Genomic DNA, 21,374 nt, shown 5'->3' with positions numbered 1-21,374 from the left:
ACTATCTGATTTCCTAAAATGGAGCTTTCCTAGTCCCGTCTCTCTTTATTTAACATTTTTTCTCTGCTGTAAGGCTTTTTCCACCCCCAGCCTGAGTGAATTCTCTCCCATCCAAGTTTCCCAAGTCCTCAAGTCCTTTGAAAGCTTTTGTGGCTTCACGGTGATGCAGCTGTCAGACAGGTAGAATATGGGGTGAGCCCTCCATCCGCAGACCTCTCTGGGGAGCTCTGGCTGTGCTTTGTAACCGTGTCCGTGCTGTGCTTACAGACCACTCCGTTTAAGTAGGAACCGGGTAGTTTCCTTCTGCTGCTCCATCTGCAGCGCCCCCCCGGGGCGGAGGGAAGGCAGGGAGGGGGGGATACTCCGTCTCTTCTCGAAAGCGAGCAGCGGCGGCATGTCCAAGACCTCCTGGGTTCGGCCTTCCTGGGTGCTGGGAGACGGGCAAATATTCCCCACACCTCCCAGCATTTGCTCTGCCTCCGAAATCCTCGCCGCACAGTGACTCAGCAGCGTGTTGAATAATCCCCACTCCCTTTCAGCACATGAAACCCCCCTGAATCCCATGAATTCCCTCTTAAGTTACATCCTGAATGGCTACGTTGGGAAGGAAGATCCTGTGGATTTAGGCAGGGTGTCACAACATGCCAAGTGAACAAGCAAGCAGGGGAGGCAGAAGCTGCCTGGTGTTGGGACCCAAGGATAGTCCAAAAGCACTGAAAGCCTCCACAGATGTTCTCCTCCAGTGGACTGGTAGCGAGAAGGAAGGGTGCTGGAGATGAAATATTGCCAAGTTTGGAAGGGAGGAGGGGACCAGAGGAGCTGCCTGGGGAGAAGTTGGGCTCAATTTTCATGGGAAGGGATGGGGATGGGATGGGATGATTCTGTGCTGGTGGTGGGCAGGCTGCTTGAGAAGGGGACGGGTCTCTGTGTCCCCATGATTGCCTGCAGGGTTTGGACACCTCCATCCATGTCACCGTTCCCAAGCCACTGTACAGCTCTGACAGCCCCAGGAGCTCGGGGTGGGTGCCAGTGCCCCTGGCCTGACCCAGACAGGCAGGGAGGAGAGGCTTTAAAAATACATTCCCTGTGCAAAACCAGGACAGAAATAGCCCTGCCAGGGCTCAGAGGCTTCGTTTGACTGCGGGGGCGCATCCCAGGCTGTCAGCAAGCAGAGGTGTTAGCAGATGGCTCCCTCCTTTCTGATAGAGAAATAAATACTGTTGAGCCAGCCACCCTGTCATTCCTGAACACCATCATCTGCATTTTTCTGTCCCCCAGCTCCAGCCAAAGGGGGTCACACGTTTGCTAAACACCGGCTTCATTTTTTTCCTGGTGAACCAACGGAATATTTGCAAGCTCTGAAGCCTTCGCTGAGCTGGCAGCTGCCCAAAGCAGCTATATTTGGTATATTTGGCCCCTTCTGGGGGTTATGGGGGTTCCAGCCCCAGACGCTGGAGGGCTCAGTTGTGCTTTTCTTCCTCCTTCTCCCCAGCTGGCGTGGGTGACTGACTTACCCTCTCTCTCATGTTTCTTGGCATGAGGTTTCTTGTGCAGGACCTGAGCTTCCTGCTAGGTTACGTGTTGGTTTGGTTTTTAAGCCCTACCCGGAGCTGGACCCCATGGGGGTCTCCGGAGCCTGGTGCAGAAGGTGCTCCTTGGGTGAGCTGCAGAGTTTGGACCCCAGCAACAGACGTGTACCTTTGTTGGGGCTCAGCCTGCTTTTTGGAGAAAACATCTGACTTCCTAATGCCACCATGGGAGTGGAGTCAGAGGCTACATATAAAGTGGCAGGCTAGAAATGCCCCTTGTGCCAAATCTGGCTCTGTCTGGGGAGCACAAAACCAGGCTTAGGAGAAGGTGTGGATAGGTGCAGGCAGGCGGTCGAGGTGGTCCTCGGGGCAGGTTTGCAGCAGAGCTGCCAGTTCCCACGTCTGCAGTTTGTGGGTACGAGCTGGAGACCAGCTCGGCCCTTTATGTGTGAGTGCTGCTGGGAGCGGTGGATTTATTTTTAGTCCTACAAGCACTTGCTTAGTCCCCCATGAAACAATCTACTACCTCCAGCGGGGCTGGTTTGTTGGCTTTGAGTCAACAAAGCAACCCCCCTGGGCTCCTGCCAAGATTACCAGTTTTTTGGCTGCAAACCAGGATGTTTTTCACGCTCATCTTCTGCCTGCTGCCCCCATGTCATCTCCCTGCCCTCCCTCAAGTGTTTTGGCTGAGAAGTTTTGGGCTGGGTCTGATCCTTCCCTGGGCTTTGTGCTTCAATCCAGGCAGAGCACCAGGGTGCTGGGAGGGGACTCACTCCGATGTGACCTGGGGATGCTCCCAAGGGTTCCCAAGCCCCTTTGGCAAGGGTGCCAGATGCTCACCAGGCTTAAGATGAAAACTGGAGCTTAATTATGTTGAGTTACTAATTAGCAGTGGACGTGGCAGCTCTGCTGAGTGAAAGCAAAGATGCTGAGAAATGCACTTGGTGAGGACTGGCTCAGCCGGTCTGTTTGTAAATGTGGGTCCCAACATGAAGGGAAGGGTTGAAAAGCAAAAGGAGGCAGCCTGAGGCTAATGAATGTGAGCTCCCTGTGTACAGAGTGCCTTTCAAGGCTTCCCTGCAAAATCTCCCCTGCTTAAATCCCGCTCTCCTGGAGCCATGCGGTACCTCCAGTGGGGACACGGGATGTGGTCACTGCATGTGGTTTTGTCACCAGGGTGAGTGGTGTGTCCTGGCAGGGATAGCTGTGAGTCTGAGATGGCTGGGGGATGTTGGCCACAAGAGAGGGGGACAAAATCAGGTTTGGATTTAGCCACAAGCGGCCGTCTCCTCCCCAGCATCAGTCCCAGCTGGCCAGTACCCGGTTTGGGCTTTCCCCTGTTTAACCTCCAGGGCTGGTACCTACCATCCCGCTGGATGGGGACAATGCTTGATGCATGCTCAGCAAATGAGCTCCAAGATTTCCAGCTTTTGTTGGGTATTATTTTGCAACCGGCTTTAAACCACAAGGCTTGTTCTCGATAAAACAGAGCAAATAGCCACACCAAAAAGGAGAGGAAAACAGACTGTTTTCATCTCAGGCTTGTAGAGAGAGCTAATCATTTCCAGGGGGGGAGGGGGGTGTCACAGCATTTGGAAGAAGTCTGGGAGAAGATACTGGGATGTTTGTTCTTTGAGCCCAGAGCTTTGCTGGTGCTTGGGTTTAGCTATATGTGGCTTGTTCATTGCCAGTCCTGCTGTGATACTTTGCAATTATCTGCAATCTTTTGGCGTTTAATGAGATCTCCAAGCTTTTAGATGGATAACTAACTGGCTATTTTCTGCTCTTTGCTATGAAGCCCTGAATGGTTTCCACCAAAAAAAAATTGTCTATCCAGCCATAGCCATGATGGTGTGGTGACTGCTCTGCAGTCAAAAAGTTTCATCCTTCATCCAGCACCATCAAGGGGTGTCGTGGGCTTGGGGGAGTCAAGCTCCCCTGTTTGCTGAGTATCAGTGAGCTACAGCCGTGCTGGGGTGGGTCTGGCAGCCCCTCCAACAGCACCCAGTGGGTGCCACTGAAAGGGTTCACAAATTAGGGTGTGTCCAGTTCCCATCCTATATAAGAGCCTCTATCAAGGGCTTCCTTCTTGGATGAGACTGCAGACAGGGGGTACAGTCCAAGCACTGGGCGAGGAGCCTTCATCTGCAGGAGCCATGTGGACGATGATTTGGGGCTGCCCTAGCTGCATCTGGTGAAACCCAGCAAGCCCAGAAGGATATGGCATGTGAGTCTACCTTGGTGGGATCTCCCCAAAACTGAGACTGCCTTACTTGGCACTCACTGCCCCAAACTTTCCATATATTCCCAGCACGCACACATCATGGGCAGCATCCAGAGGTTGAACGGCAGAGGGCCAGGGCGGTGAGACTTGCAAAAAATGCCGACAGCCTCCGTCATGATGCCTGGGAACCGGGTCTGTCAGTGCTGGCATTGCTTTGACCTCTTGTGCCGTGCCAGCCTGAAATGCTCATGTGTTCTCAGGCTCCGTGGTCCTCCCTGCTTCTGCCTCCCTCGGGGGTTTGCTGCATGACCCAGCAAACTGAGCCCAAGAAGCCCCAGAAAACTGAGGAGAAAAATGGCCGGAGAACAAAGAATGACACAGAGGGTATGGGGATGTGAAACGCAAAACTTTTCTTACAGAGAAAGCTCAGGGCTTTCTGCTGGTGAACAGTCACTGGGGTAAGTGTGCAGGCTCTGCAGCAGTGGCAAGAGGAGGAGGAGGAGGAGGTGGTGTCCACTACCTTGTTTTCTGGAGCTGTGAGCCCAGAGCTTTTGGCCCAGACTCCAGCTATGAAAGTGCAACAGAAGAAAGTCCAGTTATTTTTCCCAAATTTTTGTAACGGCTCCAGGCCAGCACTCTTTTTCTGCTGAAATACGTGAGCGACTTGGGTTTTTTGCAGCTAACCCTCAGTAAGCTGAACCCTGGGGGTTCTTTTGCTGGGGCTCTCCAGAACATCAATCCCAGGGCAATCAATAGGATCTGGGATGCCTGAAAAAGCCTTCCCTCCAATCACTTCCTCACTGCCACTCTCCAGATGTTCCCTGTGAGGAGGTAAATGAAGGATCCTTAAAGTTACATCTTTTAACAGGCAATCAGCGCTCCTCTCGACAGGGAAGGGCATTCATCAACAGTCGTGCAGGTCCTTGCACCGAGATAAACGTTGCATGGTGTCTCCTTCCAGCAGAAGACATCTTTGCACGCAGAAGGCAGCACACACATGTGCTGCAAGGGTGAATTTTGGACAGCTCACAGTGGTGTCACCTAGAAGGATGCATAGGCCGGGGAGACATGGGAAGATGGAGATAACCGCCTGCTCCATGTCTAGGCAGCACCTAAAGACCAAGCTTTGGAGGTACCGCATGGCTCCAGTGGGATGTTCCCGGAGGACTTTGATAGGACGAGAGGAAATGGCCTCAAGTTGCGCCAGGGGAGGTTTAGACTGGATATTAGGAAAAATTTCTTTACTGAAAAAGTGGTCGAACGTTGGAACAGGCTGCCCAGGGGAGTGGTGGAGACGCCATCACTGGAGACGTTCAAAAAATGTGTAGACGTGGCACTTTAGGACATGGTTTAGTGGGCATGGCGGTGTTGGACTTGATGATCTTAGAGGTCTTTTCCAACTCATATGACCATTGTGTTCCCACAGTTCCTGATGCCATTTTTCCCAAGGGAATGGGAGCGCCAGGAGCATGCAAAAAGGGAGCTCTTGGTGGCAGCTCAGCCTTGATACAGTTGGATTTTGGAGCTCATTTATTCAGCAGCAGCTTACTGCCTTCACAAATGGATGCTAAGTACAGAGACCCGACCGCTCCAGAGCTCAGTTATTTACAGCTACGTGCAGCTGACTTACTTGCACCACCTTCTTCAGCAGGGCTGAGGAGGGAAGGAAAACCTTCTGGGATGAGAGCCAGGAGATAGAAAAATCCCTCCCTGCCTTTTTTTCCCTGTTATTACAAACCCTGAACCTGTCCCGGCCTGATGTGTCGCTAAATGTGGGTTTGGGGGTATCTGGGAAGCAGCAGGGAAATATCCATGGGTTTAGGTGGGGACCATGTGGAAACATGGCAGGAGTTTCTTCTCACTTTGACCTTAAAATGTGCATTTAAAGCTAAAGCAAATTCTTCCTGGCCAGCTGAAAACAAAAGAACTTTTCGGCCTTGCTGTGCCCAGCTCCGTCCTCGCAGCTTTTACACAATGGGCTCTGTTGAGCCTTGCTCCTCTTGGATGCTCTTTGCCTCTGATGTATAAAACAAAGCAGCCCTTCATAATGTTAAAAATCAAATGTCCTTGTGAAATGTCTCGATCACTGGCTGATGGGTCTGGTTTCCCCAGTCCCCTGGAGAAAAGGATTTGCAGACATACCCCACATGTAGTTATGGGACATATGGTGGGGGAGACATCTTCCATGGGCACGGTCTTTGCCCCGCTCCTTGGGGTTACCAAGCCAAGCCTTGTTGGCATCTGCAGTGTTCACAGCTGCAGAAGGCAAGTCCTCATGGGGAAAGCAGAGCTCCTGGAGAATATCGTGAAGAGCTGCTGGTGGGGAAAGACAGGTGGTGCTGTGCCTGCGAAGGACCTTCAGAGCTGAGACAAGATGCAGGAACACCGTGCAAGCGTGAGTCACGTGCTCGGGGATGACGAAGCCAGGCTCTCTCCTGGCTGCCCACACCTGAACTCAGCCCACAGCCACGTCCAAGCCAGCACTGTCTTTTGAGCTGCTTTGATTGGCAAGCACTTAAAGCTCCCTGGGTTTTTGTTTTCACTTGTTTTGGTTTTTTTTTTTCTTTTTCTTTTATAATAGGGCTCATTTTCATGCTGACTACCAGATACTCAAGGCTTGCAGCTACGTAAGCAGGCATTGCAGCCAGTTGGCGGTTCTCAGTTGCTTCATCCCCATGGTTTATTTTGTGTTTCTGCTCTCCTCACCCAAGGTGGAGCTGTCTGTTAAGGTGTTTACCTCTAGGTCTGTTCTGCAGCAGCAGCTGCATGGCCATCAGGAAATGTTTGGGCATCTCTAGTTGTTTTTGTGGTACAAGTGATGACTTGTCTCTAGGCTCATCCATGCTAATTGGGAGCGGGGAGGAGCGAAGCCAGGCAAAGGGCGGTCTGGCTGTGCTCAGTTAACTTCTGCTTCTCTTACATTATGCTGTATCGCTCTTGAATTTCTTAAAGCGGCTTTATCTTCCTCAATTTCTCTGTGTGCTCTGCGTGTCTCGCTCATTTCTGCCTGGCTCGGTTTCCTCCTTTGCTCCTCAGTCCCCTAAGCTGCTCATCCGGCTGCTTTTTAATCTGTTCGCCTGCCCTGCTCTCCTTTCTCCCCTTACGCAGCTCTCCTGCTCCGCACTCCACGTGTTTGCTGGCGGCATTTTCTCTGCAAGCTGTTTGTCTGGCCACCTGATGGACATAATGTTTGCAGGGTGCTTGTCCTTCAGAGTCCAGTGCACAGTCTTCACCAGGGGGTGACCCCTCGGGGTGGCACCTGAACCTCCCTTGGATGCTGGTGCTCGCTCAGCCATGTCACTTGTTCATTCATCCAAATTTGAAGGGATGGGAAGGGGATAAAAAAACCTCCCAGCTATCAATCATCCCTGAGGCTGCCTGGACTGAGATTTGCAGTCCGGCTCTCACGTAAAATTATTGCACCTTCCCTCCTCCTCCTCCTTGCCCAGTGCTTTGCTTCAGCATCCCAAACCTTCCCATTTCAGAGCAGGGCTTGTCTCTGGCTGAGGTGGTGTTGCGCAGGTGCTGTAGGGTGAGCCCCTGGGTCGTATCAGCTGGGGAGATCTTTAAATTACAATAAACTCAGTTTTATTACTGCAACGGTGAGGATTTAATGCTCCTTAACTCCCTTCCCTTGGCATGATAACTCACTTCGTCTTATCTCGAGCCGGACCAAAGTGTCTGGCGTGCTGGGAGGCAGCATGGGAGCCCTGGAGCCATCCAGAAACCCTGCCCAAGGCTCTGGGGCCCCCTCACTACCCAAATCACTCAGCGGGTCCCGAGTTCCCACCTGTTGCCATAGGATGCTGGTACCTAAGCGCTGCGAAGATTTGGGGCTGCAGAGGGGCCACTCAAGGAGGGCAAGCCTCTGTGGCAGGAGCCGCTAGCCATGTCCCATGGCTTTCATATGCAGACCGCTAAGTAAGTAGCTAAATTCTGTTTTGTTAAAAAATACGATAAAAATAAATAAAAATAAAAATGCCCCACTCTTCTGCGCAGTTGTTCACACGTAGCAAAAAATAGAGCTGGTATGCGATGCCTGCCTGCAATGTACTCCAGGAGCTGCAAAAGCACTGGCTGGCACTTTGGGACCAAGGGAGAGATTATTTATAGCCAGGCTCAGTAAATCATTCCTCCAAAGTTTTTTTCCCCTTCGAGCCTCCTCCCTCTTCCCCCTGTAGCATTACCCTCCCCATTTGTTAGCAACATTGCACTAGTCGTGCACAAACTTACAGGGAAGTCAGCAGCATCTCTTCCTTCTCTGGTCCCAAACCAGCAGGCACCATGTAGCAGGGACGCGTACCCAGGAGGTGAATTAAATCAGCAGCGTGCAGCCAGAGATTTATTTCACCGCACTTGTCCCTCCGCTCCATTGGAGATGGATATTTGTTTCCAAGTGTGGCACGATGCAGATAATTTTTAAGGGGGTCCTTCACTCAGCAGCAGCAGGAATCTGGCTGGGAGCTGTGGGGTTATTCCCCAACTTCCCCCGCACCCTTAGTCTTTTTGTAAATGGAAAAACTGGGAATTTAAAGTCCAAAGGTGTGTGTCAAGTGATCAGCAGAGAATACATCTGTGTCCTTACTTATTTATGACTTATTTTTTCACCTGACTTATTTTGAATAATTGATTTATCTAGCATTGAATACTTGGGAGGGTAATGGAGGATGATGCTGCAGGGTCAGAGGGATGTGAAGAGGGAAATAAAACCCTGAGAAGGAGGTTTTGAAGAAGCTGGTTGAGTGTGGGGTTGTCCTGATGTCCAGCTTTGCTTTGGCCAATGCCCTCTGAATGAGAAGCTGTGGGGAAACTGCACGGTGAGGGGCAAGGGGATGTCGTTGCACCATGACCCACCGCGGTGACGCCTAACCCCGCTCACCCCTCGCCTGTCTTCCAGCCCATCACTTCATCGCGGCGACGGCGTGCCAGGAGGCGGACTACGGCTGGATGATCCGACACTACTGCCTGAAGCAGTTCCAGCTCACCATGGAGGGCATCGGGCAGCGGCTCTGGTGCGACTGGGACGAGACCGTGGGGTAAGTAAGTGAGGTCCCTCTGCTCACTCCTCCCTTCCTGGCGTCCCGGGACTGCCAGCGCTCATCTTTGATTTTGGGGTGTAGGGAGGTCAGCGGTGGGTTTTATTTCATGGTGGGGGGAAACAAACGTGCCGTTTCGCTCTTCTTTGCTGCTGATGCTGCCCCGACTCTATCCCTGCCGGGTCCATCTGAAGGGGCTTCCCCAGCCCCCTCACTTGTGGAGGGGCCACGAGGTGGGCATGGAGGGGAGAGCAGTGGATATTGTCTACCTGGACTTCAGTGAGGCTTCTGACACCATCTCCCATAAGATCTTCACAGAGAAGCTGGTGAAGTATGGGCTGGTGGAGCACACAGCGAGGTGGGTTGAAAACTGGCTGAATGACCGGGCCCAGAGGGTGGATCTTTTGGCATTTCTTTTGGGTTTGTTTTATTGCAAACCACCTGAATGACGCTTTCTTCAAATTAGCTCTTTCCTATTTATAATCAGCAGAGATGAATTTTTTGGTACCAACCATGGCATAAATCATTCTCCTGGCAAGATGGTTTTGAGTAAAGTTGCAAAGACTGGTCAGGAGTGTCTGTGTGTTGGTGTGAGGGCCTGAAAAGAGAAAATAAAAACTCTGGGCTGGCTTTCTGCATCGTACAGCGTTGTTGTGCCGTGGCCCTTCTCGGGGAAAATGAAGCGGTGGACCAAAATGATGAGCTTTTGCGACACAAGGGATTGCGGCCACTTGGAAATGGCGAGCAGATGTTGCCATATGCCATGAGTGTTTTGCACAAAAAAATTAGAGTTTTTGTAAGATTTTGGTTGATTTCCCGCTTCATGCCCCCCTCTTCTGTGCCACATTAAAAAATATATATGTGTGTGTGTGTAAACAGACATATATAGATAGCTTTTGAGAAGGACAGCTTGGGTTTTCTTTCCCCTTTACTGGTGACAAAATAGAGGGGAAGAAAAGAGAGTGGAAAGGTGGTGGGAGGGTTTCTGGTTCTGAGAAACCTCATCTGGTCCTCAAAAATGTCCAGGGCTGCTGCCATTGCTCCGGCCCCCGGCTGCCTTGGGGGTCTCCACAGGACCTATTCCCCTCTATTGACACCTTTGGAGGCAGCATCCAGATGTGGTGAGTGGCAGGAGAGGGGATAACCACCTCCCTGGGTCTCCTGGCTGTGCTGGGGGTGAGCTCTCACCCCTGGGGCCATGCCAGCAGAGCTGTCCCCAACCCAGGCTGTCCCCATGCAGGGGCTGAGTGTGTCCCAGGGGCAGGACTTTGCTTTTGGTCCTGGTTTGGTGCTATCTGCAAGCTTGATGAGATGCAATCCATCTCCTCCTCCAGACCTTCGGCAAAGCCATTGCACAGGAAGCAGAGGTGTATTAAAGAGTTTGTTCTTTATCTCCGACATCCTGTTTTTCTTCTAAATAGCTTCTACTAAACTTGTTATCCTTGAGGCACTTGGAGGAAATGTTGATAAACTTGCAGTGTTTAATTTGATTGTGTCCATTTGCTCTGTGCAAACACAAGGCTCGGGTTATTTAAGAGATGACATTCCTTTGATCCTTCTGTGCCTTCAGGACACTGGGAAAATCAGGTAGAAACAGCTCAGCTACTGCTGTAAATAAGCTGCTCTGCAAGGAAATGGGTTTTGGGTCGCCACCTCGCTCAGCACCCCTGCTCCCTGCGTACGCATGGGACTCACCATCCCCTTTTAGGAGAAAAAGTACTGTTAGGAGATGCCCCAGCAGCAGTGGGCAGGGAGTGGCATAGGCTTTTTTGCCCCTCTGCCTTTAGGGGGAAGGACTTGACTTCCACCAGGTGTGAGATGAAGAAAGGGAAATAAAACACCTGCCTAGAGCCTCATCTCCTTTCCATATCTTCCCCCAAACCAAGAAATTTTGATGCTTGAAACCTGTCCAAAATGAGAATGAGAAATATTTGAAGTTTTTGCCTCTGACAGGTCCTGTACCCTCAGCAGCATCGAGTTTGGAGCTGTGATTTCTCGTATGCGGCATTTAGCGGAGAATTGCCCGTTAGGCCCATCATTTACTGCTCAATTGAGAATGACATGATGGGAATATCTGGATAAATGAATTGTCTCAGCAGAGTTTGTAATTGTGGTTTATTGGCCATATTTATAGACTGCAGATTATTCTCCCGTCTTACCCTCAGAAGCATTAACCGAGCTCTTGCATCTCTGGTACCGCTGCGTTCAGATGTAACGGAGGGGTCTCTTTGGACCAGGAGTGTTTGCAGAGGTTGGGCTTGGACCATGAGAACAAGCACCAGCTCTCTGAGAAGGTCAGTCCAACACGGTTGAGCTCTGCTGGCTTTCTTAGCTGTGCTTATTTGGGGAAAGTTGATGGGATTTGATATGCAAAATCGTGTACCAGGGGAATCTGTGTGAGCCATTACACGCTTCAGGAATGGGATGCCAGGTAGTTTTTAATAAAATAAGTCATTCCAGAAGTTGGCCATGAACGCTGTCCCTGGGGAAGGAAGGACTGCTCTGAGAGGTGATCTCTGCTCCCTTGGGTGATCTCGTTTCCTTCCCTCTCTTCCTCCCCAAAGGATGAGCGATCCGGTGTGGCCTCAGATGCTCCTGCTGGAGCTGTGCGTGCCGATGCCTGCTGGGTCAGCTGCCCACCTACCGCTCACATGGTGTAAGCTGGTCTCTCCAGCCCCTCCACGGCGTTGTCCCATGGATCCCTGGCCTGAGAGCAATTTAGACCAAGCACCATGGTGTTTTGTTTTCCAGGGCTTGCAGTCACCCTGTTATTTAAAGCTGGAGCTGCATCGTGGTCTCCTCTGCTTCATGGTGGTGGCTGAGCTGCTTTGACTGGGACCTCAGCTGTGCATGACCAATTATCCCAAAGATGAACTTAGCTATTTTGATTCCGGGTCCAGCTTCATTGGCATGGCGATTGAGCCGAGGGATTAGCTGTGGTCTCCCTTGGGGCAGCTATTTTGGGGAGGCAGAGCACTGCTGGCGGAGCCGGCGGTGCTGGAGGGGTTGGGCTGCCGGCTGCTCACCCACGAATGCATCAGCAGGACCCGATGACTTGTAGATATTTTTCCTGAACAGTTTTAGCTCACCAGTGGGCTGTGGCCGGGGGACGGCTTGGCACGGCGGTTTTTGCACAGCGTTGGTGCATCGGGCAGCAGCAAAGCAAGACGGGAGAACACTTGCTGTGCTGAGCAGTTCCGCAGCTGCGGGTGTCACTCCAGCCAAGCCGGGCGCCTTCATCCCAAATATATCCGCCCTGTGGCACACTTAAAAATCTCTGGGGAATGCTTTCCCATCGCCATGGGCATCCTGTGGGGAAGGAGCTCACCGGCGTGGTGTTCCGCCTGCTGGTCTGACAGCTGCAGCCAGGTCCAGAAATGTGCCGATGCTGCCAGCTCCCAGCACGCCTGGTACCCTGCCCCACTCCTACCGCTGCGTGGGGCTGCTCTCACAGCTGTGAATACACTCACAGCCTGTCTTCAGGTTATTTAGCCATTATCTTATAGACAACAGATTGATCCATTATCTTATTATCTCATTATCTACTTATTTATCTTCAGGTTTCCAGGTCCCTTCTGGATACCCCTTTACCATGTCTCCAGGCTCGCCCTGCAGCCTTGCAGAGGAAGGAATCAATTTTTCCTTTTAATTTACAAAGCAAAAGGCAAGCCTTGTGGTGTTTTGGTTGTTTGGTTTTTTTCTCCTTCTGAAGCGAGGAATTCGGAATTCGGAATTCTCCCTTCCTTCTGAAGGGAGGATAGGAAAAAATCCCAATACTCGTGGCAAAAAGAGGGAGCTGGTGATCCTGTGAACCCTAACCGGTTATCCGTAGTGTAACACCATCCGCACCACGGCGCTGGCGAGGAATAAATGGCAGATCAAATTCCAGTCTCAGTTGCAGTGGTAAAAAACCAGAGGCATTGCTTAGGATTTGCAGTGGTGTAAAGATCGGATCCCGTCAGACCACAAATCAGTCCGCGATTGCTTCCCACTAGCGTCCCTGTCCTGCCCGCGGGTGTTCGTCCCCACGTCGTCCCTGTGCCGCTCAGCCTTCTCCTGCCGCAGCATCCTTTAAACCCAAACCGTTTCCATGGCGACAAGAAAACAGTTTTAATTGCAGTTCACATTGGATAGGGAAAAAAATATTTAGAATTAAGCAAAGCCGTACTTTTCAGGACAGGCTGCCTGTCTTCCTGCCCGCAGCCTGCAGTGGTGGGATGGCTTGGGAAAACCTGTCCTGTTCCTGGTGTTATCCTACATCAGCTCAAAAACCACAATTTTTAATATTTTTTTTAGTAAATAAAGCTAATCTTTTAAGGCATTTTTAAGGATTTTAAATTAAGATACTGGTATTTAAGGCAAAACGGGGAGGGGGGCGAGGCAGGCAGGAGGAGGTGGCGCTTCTCCCCCCGTCTAGTGCTCACTGGGGACACACTGACCGTCACGGGGAGCTCAGGATGCTCTCCATGCTCAGCGCTCCTCCAGCCGGCATCCCTCTGTCCCTCCATCTCAAAGCGCAGGCGAGCCCCTGGGAGCTGCTGTTCCCAGGGGAGCACTCGCTGGGCTGTGGGGGATGATGGGGGAAGCAGGACCAGCGTGAGTGCTTTGACCAGGATTTTTTCTGCATGTTCAACTGGACGGCCCTTGCGAGAGGCAAGGAGAGATTTCAAATATCTTCCCATGGGGTGCTCGATGGAAGGGCTTTTGTCGCATCCTCTAATTCCAAATATCCTCTTAACTAACAAACAACTCCTCCGTTGCCAGCCAGGTTTTGCCCGGCTTTCAGCTGTCGTGAATAGCATGTGTCACGTAGCTTTGGGCTGCGCCAGCCATTCATAGCCCCTGCCAAACAGCATTAAAAACAGCCGCTCCTTCAGTTACCTCTTGCTCCCAGGCAGGTTAGGAAGTCAGAGACAACCATCCTTAGATGTCACATCTATAGATCCTCTGGCTGCTCTGCAAAGCCGCAGGGACGTGCCTCAGTGCAGGTCCAGGTGGCTTCTCTACCTCCTTATTTACTCCAACTGGACTGAGCCATCGCAGAGCTTGTTGGAAGCCCAGCCAGGGATCTGCCCTGTGGTTAATCCCCCCGCTCTCAGTAATGGCCACGAGGCCCTGCTCAGCTGGTTTTAGAGGGCAGCCAGCCCTGGACTGTGGGGCGAGGGAAGAGAGGATGCAGAGCGTGGGTATTTCTCTGCACACCCCACCTCAAGTCTGATTCGGGGTTGGTGGCAGTCGGTGGCATTCAGGTCTCTTGGGTCCTCCCCAGAAAAATCATCTGAGTGTTTTGCCAGGCATTGCAATGCCTAGGCACCCCTGGTGCTGCCAATTGAGGTTTCTGTCCTCATCATCATCTCCAGGGCAGTCACGGCTGCACCCGGGGGCTGCATAAACACCCGGCCCCTCTCTTCCCCCTGCTGCCTGCCCTGGCAGTGGGTGACAGCCTGGGCCACAGCGGCAGAGCCGGTGATTATGCTGTGCCGCTCTATTTCTGCAGCAGCGTCGATCACTGCCATCGTGTTTTGCTTCAGCTGCAGCAGGGTCCCTTCCCGGGGCCGTAGCCAGCAGCAGCACCCTGACCCCCGTAGTGTCCCCGGCACAGCGGGGGACCTGTGGTCCTCTGTAGCATAGGACACGGGGCTGAGATTTGGTGATGCCTTTTTCCTGCTTGCAAGGATATCATCTTTGGAGGCTTTGTTTTAGAAGGTCTGTGCCCTTGCTTAGCTGGAGAAGATGGTATTTTGGGAGATGGAGGCTTGCAAATGAGCTGCAGGGTTGTCTGAGAGCAGGTAGAGTCAAGCTTTTGGCTTTTAAAGAGAGTTTTCAGTCTGTGACTGAGGATTACACCTCTTTCGGGACACCTGAAATAGCGTGATCATCCCGGCAGCTCCTGGAGCTCAGTGGTGGGGGACGTCACCCTCCTAGGCTAGGAGGTGGGTGGCAAGAAGAGGGCAGAGCAGTTGTACTGGGCAGCAAAATACTCCCCTAAGAGGTTTCACCATCAGCACGGGCTGAATTCTCTGGTGGGACCACGCTGGCTTGGTGATAATGTAGTAACATGGCTCTGCTTGCTGAGAGAGAGAACCAGGTGCTGCAATGGGACAAACGTTCGCTGTGGCAGGGAAGAGCACACTCAGCCCCAGGTGTCAACACTGCTTCTCTCTGGTGGGGTTGTGGTTCCTTCTGACAGGGCATCGTAAGCAGCAGCCTGGGTCCAACGGGTCTGGTTTCTCCCTATCCCAGCAAGTGGAACCCTTTGGTAGCCCTCTACAGCAGCTGGCGGTCATGAAAAGGTCCTCCATGCCATGTGTCTTGGTGCTCTGCTTGTGAGGACAGATGATGGATGGAGTCTTGCAGGACTGTTCTCTCAACACCGTGAGACATGGCAGCACAGAACCTGTGTGGCTGGCAGGGTGGCCTCGGCCGGTGATTGGCAGCTCGTGTGATGGATGGCCAAGGGTCAATGAGATAAAGTGGAAGAAATTAAAGCACTCGGCTACAGTTGAGAGTTCAGCTGTGCTTTTAGTTGGCTGTTCATAAAACTATCATGGTCAAGTAGTGCTTTGTGTAAGCAAAGGGCAGGAAATCATCTCTTGAAGAGCATCCAGACTTGCTTTCCCTTGGCCAAGAGCGCAGCGGCCCTGGCTGTCGCTTCTACACTTGTAGCTGTTGCTGAAAATGTTTGCTTTTCCCTCCAGGCTCCTCCTGCTCGCTCCCTGCTGGGCTCTGGGGGTGTGTGGGGCCGGTGGGTGGCAGTGCCCGCAGTGCCACCCGGCTCCTCCTGAGGCTGAGATCGCATCCAGCAGGGTGGCTTTAACAATGACGGGGGACATGAAAATAAAAGGGACAGGAGACTTAGGGTATCTTAAGCCACAGCTGCAAGACCCCCCATCAGGATGGAAGGACCTTATTCCATGCCTAGGCAGATGGTCATAGCCCCACAGCCACCTCCTCGCCCCGCTATGCTGCTCGCGGGGCTGTAGCCATGCGGCCTCTCTCCTCGGGCCCATCTGAGCTCTGAAATACAGCTGCTGCCTAAGTGCAAAGTGTAATTACAATTTATCCTTTCGCTTGGTGACACCATTGTGCTTTGGTTACTTGCACGTCTTCACGTATAACGATGGGAGCAGCTATTTATCAGCCCGAAAGCACGGTCGGAGCCAGGGAAGGGCTAAGCCGGCTGCTGTACGGCCCTTCAGTTTTAAAAATAGCTTTTATTCTCTTCTCTGTTAACTCTTTCTGTCTGGTTCCCGAAGATGCTTCAGCTCCTGAGATCTCCTAAGGATGCTGATGAATGGGAAATGGTAATTTTGCACATTGGGATGCTGAGCAGAAGCTGCTTTTAGTAGCTCCAGGCGCCCCGTTAATTAAATCACTGGACTCTGCAGGGGCTCCCTCCAGCGCTGCCGTGTGCCGATGGCCATGGCAAGGCAGCCACCGCCTGCCCAAAAACCTGGCTGATGAGATGCAGAGAGGCTGCGGCAAGTAGCTGGGAAGCTTTCATCCCCCAGGTGGGTTTTTAATTGAATAGTCGGGTTTTGTTTAGCTCTGCTTTTCTAGGATTAGCTGTGAGTAATTGGGGTGGTGGTGGGGGTAATGATACATACCCATTTTTTAATGCATAGCCATGTTTAAAGGAAGTAGGATTTGAAACCTGTCCTTCCAGAGGGTGGCTGGTTTGGACCAGCACAGGGGCTGTCCTCTCTTTGCGGTGTCTCTTGCTCAGGGCACCTCCTCATTTTCCAAATATTTGAAAAAAAAAACCCCAACAAACCAAACCTCAAAAAAGGGACTCCCTGGCTGGTGAGCGCTGGGGTGGGTCGTGGTCCTGTGGACCTCGAAAGCAGGGTACTGCCAATTGCAGAGACACGAACTTCAAAAGCATGCTGTTGGTTCAAAAAAGCCTTATTTCTTTTAGGAAATGAAATGGAGACTTGTAAGTAAATTCGATGTACTTATTTCTGTTCCCTTTTGGCTGAGCCCACGCAAGCTAAAGGATGGTGCCACAAAGGCCGGCGGCTGGGTGAGCTGCTCTGTGGCTCAGGCTGGGTTTCCTGAAGGTCTTTGTCTAAAGGTGCCAGAGGGTTATGTGGCTCTGACCAGTATTTTCAAATAGCGCCGGTCCAGCCGTGAAATCCTGCAAAAATGAACACAAACTAACCCCCAGAAACCTTGCTTCTAGTTATTGCTGTAAATATTACTTCTGTTTTCATTAATTCTGTAAAGTAGTGAGCTTTTTCATTCACTCTGTAAAATGAAAACTGCTTGTGTTTTTGGCTGTGGGTTGGCATGTAAAAATGTGGTCAAAATGGCAAAACCTGATGGGAATTAAAACCCCCATATTTTTATACCTATCTTTACCTATAATCTCAAAAAAACACCTACAAAATTCAAATCATAATCTCAAATACAGTCTCAAATACCAAATATGCACATCTAGAATAGAAAGTATATAATATTTTATATTATAAAATCCGGGTGCTGGTCTCCGGTGCCACCCCAGTGCCACCCCGACGCCCTTGTCTGTGTTGCAGCACCTACGGGGAGCTGACGAACTGCACGGCGCTGATCGCTGAGAGGCTCGACTGCTACTGGCCCAACCGGCTGGTGGATGAGTTCTTCGTGGCTGTCCACAAGCAGTACTTCAGGAACTGCTCCCCCTCTGGCCGGGCACTGCACGACCCCCCGAACAGCATCCTCTGCCCCTTCATCCTGCTGCCTGTCCTCGTCACCCTGCTGATGACGGCGCTGGTGGTGTGGAGGAGCAAACGCAGTGAGGGCATCGTGTAGGGACGCCCTGCCGCCGGCGCAGGGGAGGGACAAAGGGACCCCCCTCCACCCCAAAAGCAACCCAGTTTTTTGGCAAGACCTTGGCAGAGGAGCATCCCGGGGGCTACCAAGCCCCACAGGCAGAGACGGCGACGCCACCGCTCTTCCCTTGCCGGTACCCTCTGCACTGCACACGTGATGCTCGCCTGGTGGTTTCCAAATAAATACATCGTTTTAGACTTGGTGGCTTGGCGATATGGGATGCTGGTGGCCGGCAAGGCTGCCACCGGGTGCCCCGGCGGTGGGGAGCCCTCTCAGGGTACTGGGGAGCATCGGCACTGCCGTATCTTTCCCGCCTGCTTCCCTCCTGGCACCCCACAGCATCGCGTTTTGCCAAAAGAGGAAAATTTTTACAAAATAAGAAAGAAAAGGGGGTGGAGAATTGAAATCCTGCCGGCCCCGCAGTGCTGGCGCGGCATCGGGAGGTGCTGGTGTGTGTAACCATGAGGCCGGTGGGTCGGGGTACAACCCCGGGTGATGAAACCATCATGGCTTTCGCGTTTTTTGTGCTTTTTTTTTTTTTTTTCCTTCCCCCCCCCCACCAGGAAAGGCATCTCCTCCCCCGGCCCCCAGCGCAAGGCCGAGGCCACCATGGCGTGGGTTTTGCCTCGGAGATGGGGAGCAACGGGTGCAAATTGGCGGTGGGAGCTGATGACACCGGCAGTGGCCTTGGCAACTGGGCTAACGAGCAACAGGAATAAGGTGCTTTTCCTACTTACATAAATAAATATGTAAATAAATGAGGTGCGAATGTCCCTGGTGCAAATCCTCAGCGCTTGCCCCCTCCCTGAAAGCTGGTGCCCAGGTAGGTCGAGGGCCCCCCAGACACCCCTCATTGCTGCCCTGGAGGAGCCTCTGTGCTCACAGAGACCCCTCAGTAGTGTTGACCCCAGCCCACTGGGAGGTGGCACTGGGGGTCCCGGGGGTGGGTTGGGAGGGCTGACTGAGTGGGGTCTGCCCCTCCGAGGCAGCGTGGTCCCTGGGGGGCCCCTCAGTGTGGGTGGGCAGGTCGGTGTCCTCCCCTTCGGCAAGGTCCAGGAGTGGGGTCCCTTGGTGGGAGACTGGACTGGGATTGGGGGGGGACCCTGACCCTGGCATGAGTCGCCATCCCCAATGGCTCCAAATCACTCCAGACCCGCTTCGGAGCCCTGCTGGCTCAGGAAGGGGTCCCCTGGGGAGACTCAGCCACTGTCTCCCCTGGCCCACATTTCCCAAAAACCCCTGCACATGCCGGGCAGCAGGATGCCCAGCCTGGCCCACGCCAGGCTGCCTGCTGCCTGGTCCTGACTCCTGTTCCTCTCTTTTGGGACACACTAGCATTTTTTTCCTTTGCCATTTTGATATTTGGGGCTTTTTTTTTTTGTCAAGGAGCAGTTGAAGAATTAAAAAAAACAATTAAAAAATCAGCATTAGTTGACAGCAAGCAGTCAGGGCTCCAGAGACAGCCCTGCAGCCAGGAAGAGCTGAAGAGGCTTTCTGAAAGACAGCTACTGCCTTGGATAAAAAGATATTAAAAAAAAAAGAAAAAAAACTGCAAGGAAGAAGCAGCAGGTTGTTCCAAAAATTGCACGGGAGTTACAGAAGCCGATTCCTGCACATGCTGGCCAGCCTCCAGCCACTGACCGGCCGCAGGGGAAGGTGACGCTTTGGGGACATATAGGATAGTCCGCCTTCCACCATCGCAGGGGGCCTGTAGGGGTGCAGGATGGGGATGAGCTCCCCGTGACAGTTCCGTAGGAGCATTTTGGCCACGTGTGGTCAACCGTGCCCCCGGCGGCACCCCAGCTTAGGGCTTCGGTCAGCGGTGGAAATCGAGGGTGGCTGGAAAGAGTATAATTAGTTGCATTTATACAAATACATACATATAAAAAGATATGTGTTATTAAAAACTGCCAGCTCTTTGCATTCAGGAAAAAATAATTCCGTTTATTTCCCTGGACTGTGAGCTCTTCTAGGATGAGGTGTCATATTTTTCCGCTGTGTAGTCTGGATGGGCAGAAGCTGATGCTTAAGCCTTCTTGTGACAGTATTTAACAGTATCCCAGCTTGAATATCCTGCTCATCTCCTCTAGTTAAGCAAAAACACGGCGAAGGGATTTTACAGGAACGCACTGGGCTTTGGTGACTGCAGCCCTAGCTGTGTGCTCGCAGGGGCTGCTGGTACCCCAAGCCTGCTGCATGCCCTGACACAGCTCGTTCCCAGCGCTCAGCAGCAGCACCCTGTGTTTGCTCTGCCCCAGCTGCACCTGCAGTGCCTTCCAGGCAAGAGCAGGGAGGCAGGTACAGGTGACTGCACAAGAAACAGGGACTCTGAACCCTCTTGCTGAAGGATGGAAGGTGATGAGGGTACCAGCGTGCCACTACAGCAAAGAGTACTCATCTTCCTTAAAGCAAACTGATTTGGCGTTTTCAGCTTTGAAAATAACAGAATCCTTCTGATTTGATAGCAAGAACCAGATGCATTTTCCAACCTTTCTATTTTTGTAAGCGTTTTATTCCTTACCTTCCCTGACATTACTATTTTGGCAGCAAAAATGTCTCATGGCAGTTGCCTGCTTAAAGTAATACGCTGATCCATGTTTTTTTATAAATAGACACAGTGGCAACATTATCCGAAGATGAAGCTCACGACAAGGCTCTCCTCCTGCACGCCAAGCTCTGCGTTTCATTGCCCTGCTTTCTTAGACCTCCAGTAACGTGTACAGGAGCCTGTGAAGCTGTAAGGGAAAAGTGCAGGGAATAATTTAACAAGCAAGGCTGCACCCTGCTTAAAATTTGCACCCCAGCTCTGCCATGCTAATGATGGAGGCAATTTTGGTTCCCTTCAGTGTCTGCAGAGGAAAGAATGAAGCATAATCATTCGAAGGGATAAAAAAACTCCACCAGTCAATGCCCAAGCGTTACACACACACACTTGCTCCGTATGAAACCACACAAACATTTATTTCTATGGTTTATCTATTTATAAAAGCTGAAATCGGTTCCCTCACACCTCCTCTGCGTGATCCCACGAGCGAAATGCGTTTCGGTCTCTGAGGCTACGCCAACGCCCCACCGGCTCGGCAGGCCCCGGCATCGCCTGGGTCAGCGGGTGAGCAGCGGGGAGCTCCGGCACACAACAGGCAGAAGACTTCTCGCGGCGTTTCCTCCGCAGTGATTCCCAAGGTACATGCTACTCTCTTCTGAAGGATCTCTGCTTGCGCATACTAGGGGTTTGATACACAGCTACTTACAGAAAAGGCAATTATAGCGTCCTATCTTTTCAAATTACCAAAAAAGCCAGGCGCGCACAAGTGTTTAAAAGAGGGTGCAGTGCATTATTATTCTTGGCTGCGTTATTAGTCATTCACTTGCAGTGCAGAAGTTTGAAGAACACAATTAGGTGTTCTCCAGGTAACGGTGCTTGAATTTACTTTCATCAGATGGAACGGCGTCTGATGAACCTCCCTCGCCACAACCAGATTGGAAAGCCAAAGGCAGATTTCTTAAAAAAAAAAAATCTCCCTTTCATTAAATTTTCACAGAAATATATAATATATATAATATATATATAATTTTACTAATACTACACATTTACTTAAGTTACAGATTAGCCTGTATTTCTTTTAACTACTTCACACAACAAACAAAAAAACAAACCTGTAGGCCAAACAGGAGCCGAAAATAACAGTGTAAAAATTCCAAACGTGTGACAAAAACGTACTTATATTAAATATCATCAAGAATTTCAATACCAGAAGTAGAATTCCATTTAGC

General features: G+C 51.6%; 1 protein-coding gene across 1 annotated transcript in view; it reads left to right on the top strand.

Moving 5' to 3' along the window:
- The window catches only part of LOC309406419 (RNA-binding protein 44-like), a gene marked incomplete at both ends in the record, with an annotated part of 43,649 nt that extends 26,070 nt beyond the window's left edge, over positions 1 to 17,579 (top strand). The window contains 2 exons of the mRNA XM_082001582.1: positions 8,651 to 8,789; positions 17,324 to 17,579. Of these exons, the coding sequence (XP_081857708.1) occupies positions 8,651 to 8,789; positions 17,324 to 17,579 (395 nt within the window). The remainder of the gene's footprint in view (positions 1 to 8,650; positions 8,790 to 17,323) is intronic.
- Between the last annotated feature and the right edge of the window lie 3,795 nt (positions 17,580 to 21,374).

The sequence above is a fragment of the Phaethon aethereus genome (assembly GCF_964289735.1).
Source record: "Phaethon aethereus genome assembly, chromosome: 6".
Classification (NCBI taxonomy): domain Eukaryota; kingdom Metazoa; phylum Chordata; class Aves; order Phaethontiformes; family Phaethontidae; genus Phaethon; species Phaethon aethereus.
Note: the sequence above shows the minus strand (reverse complement) of the source record. Positions and strands in the feature narration are given on the sequence as shown.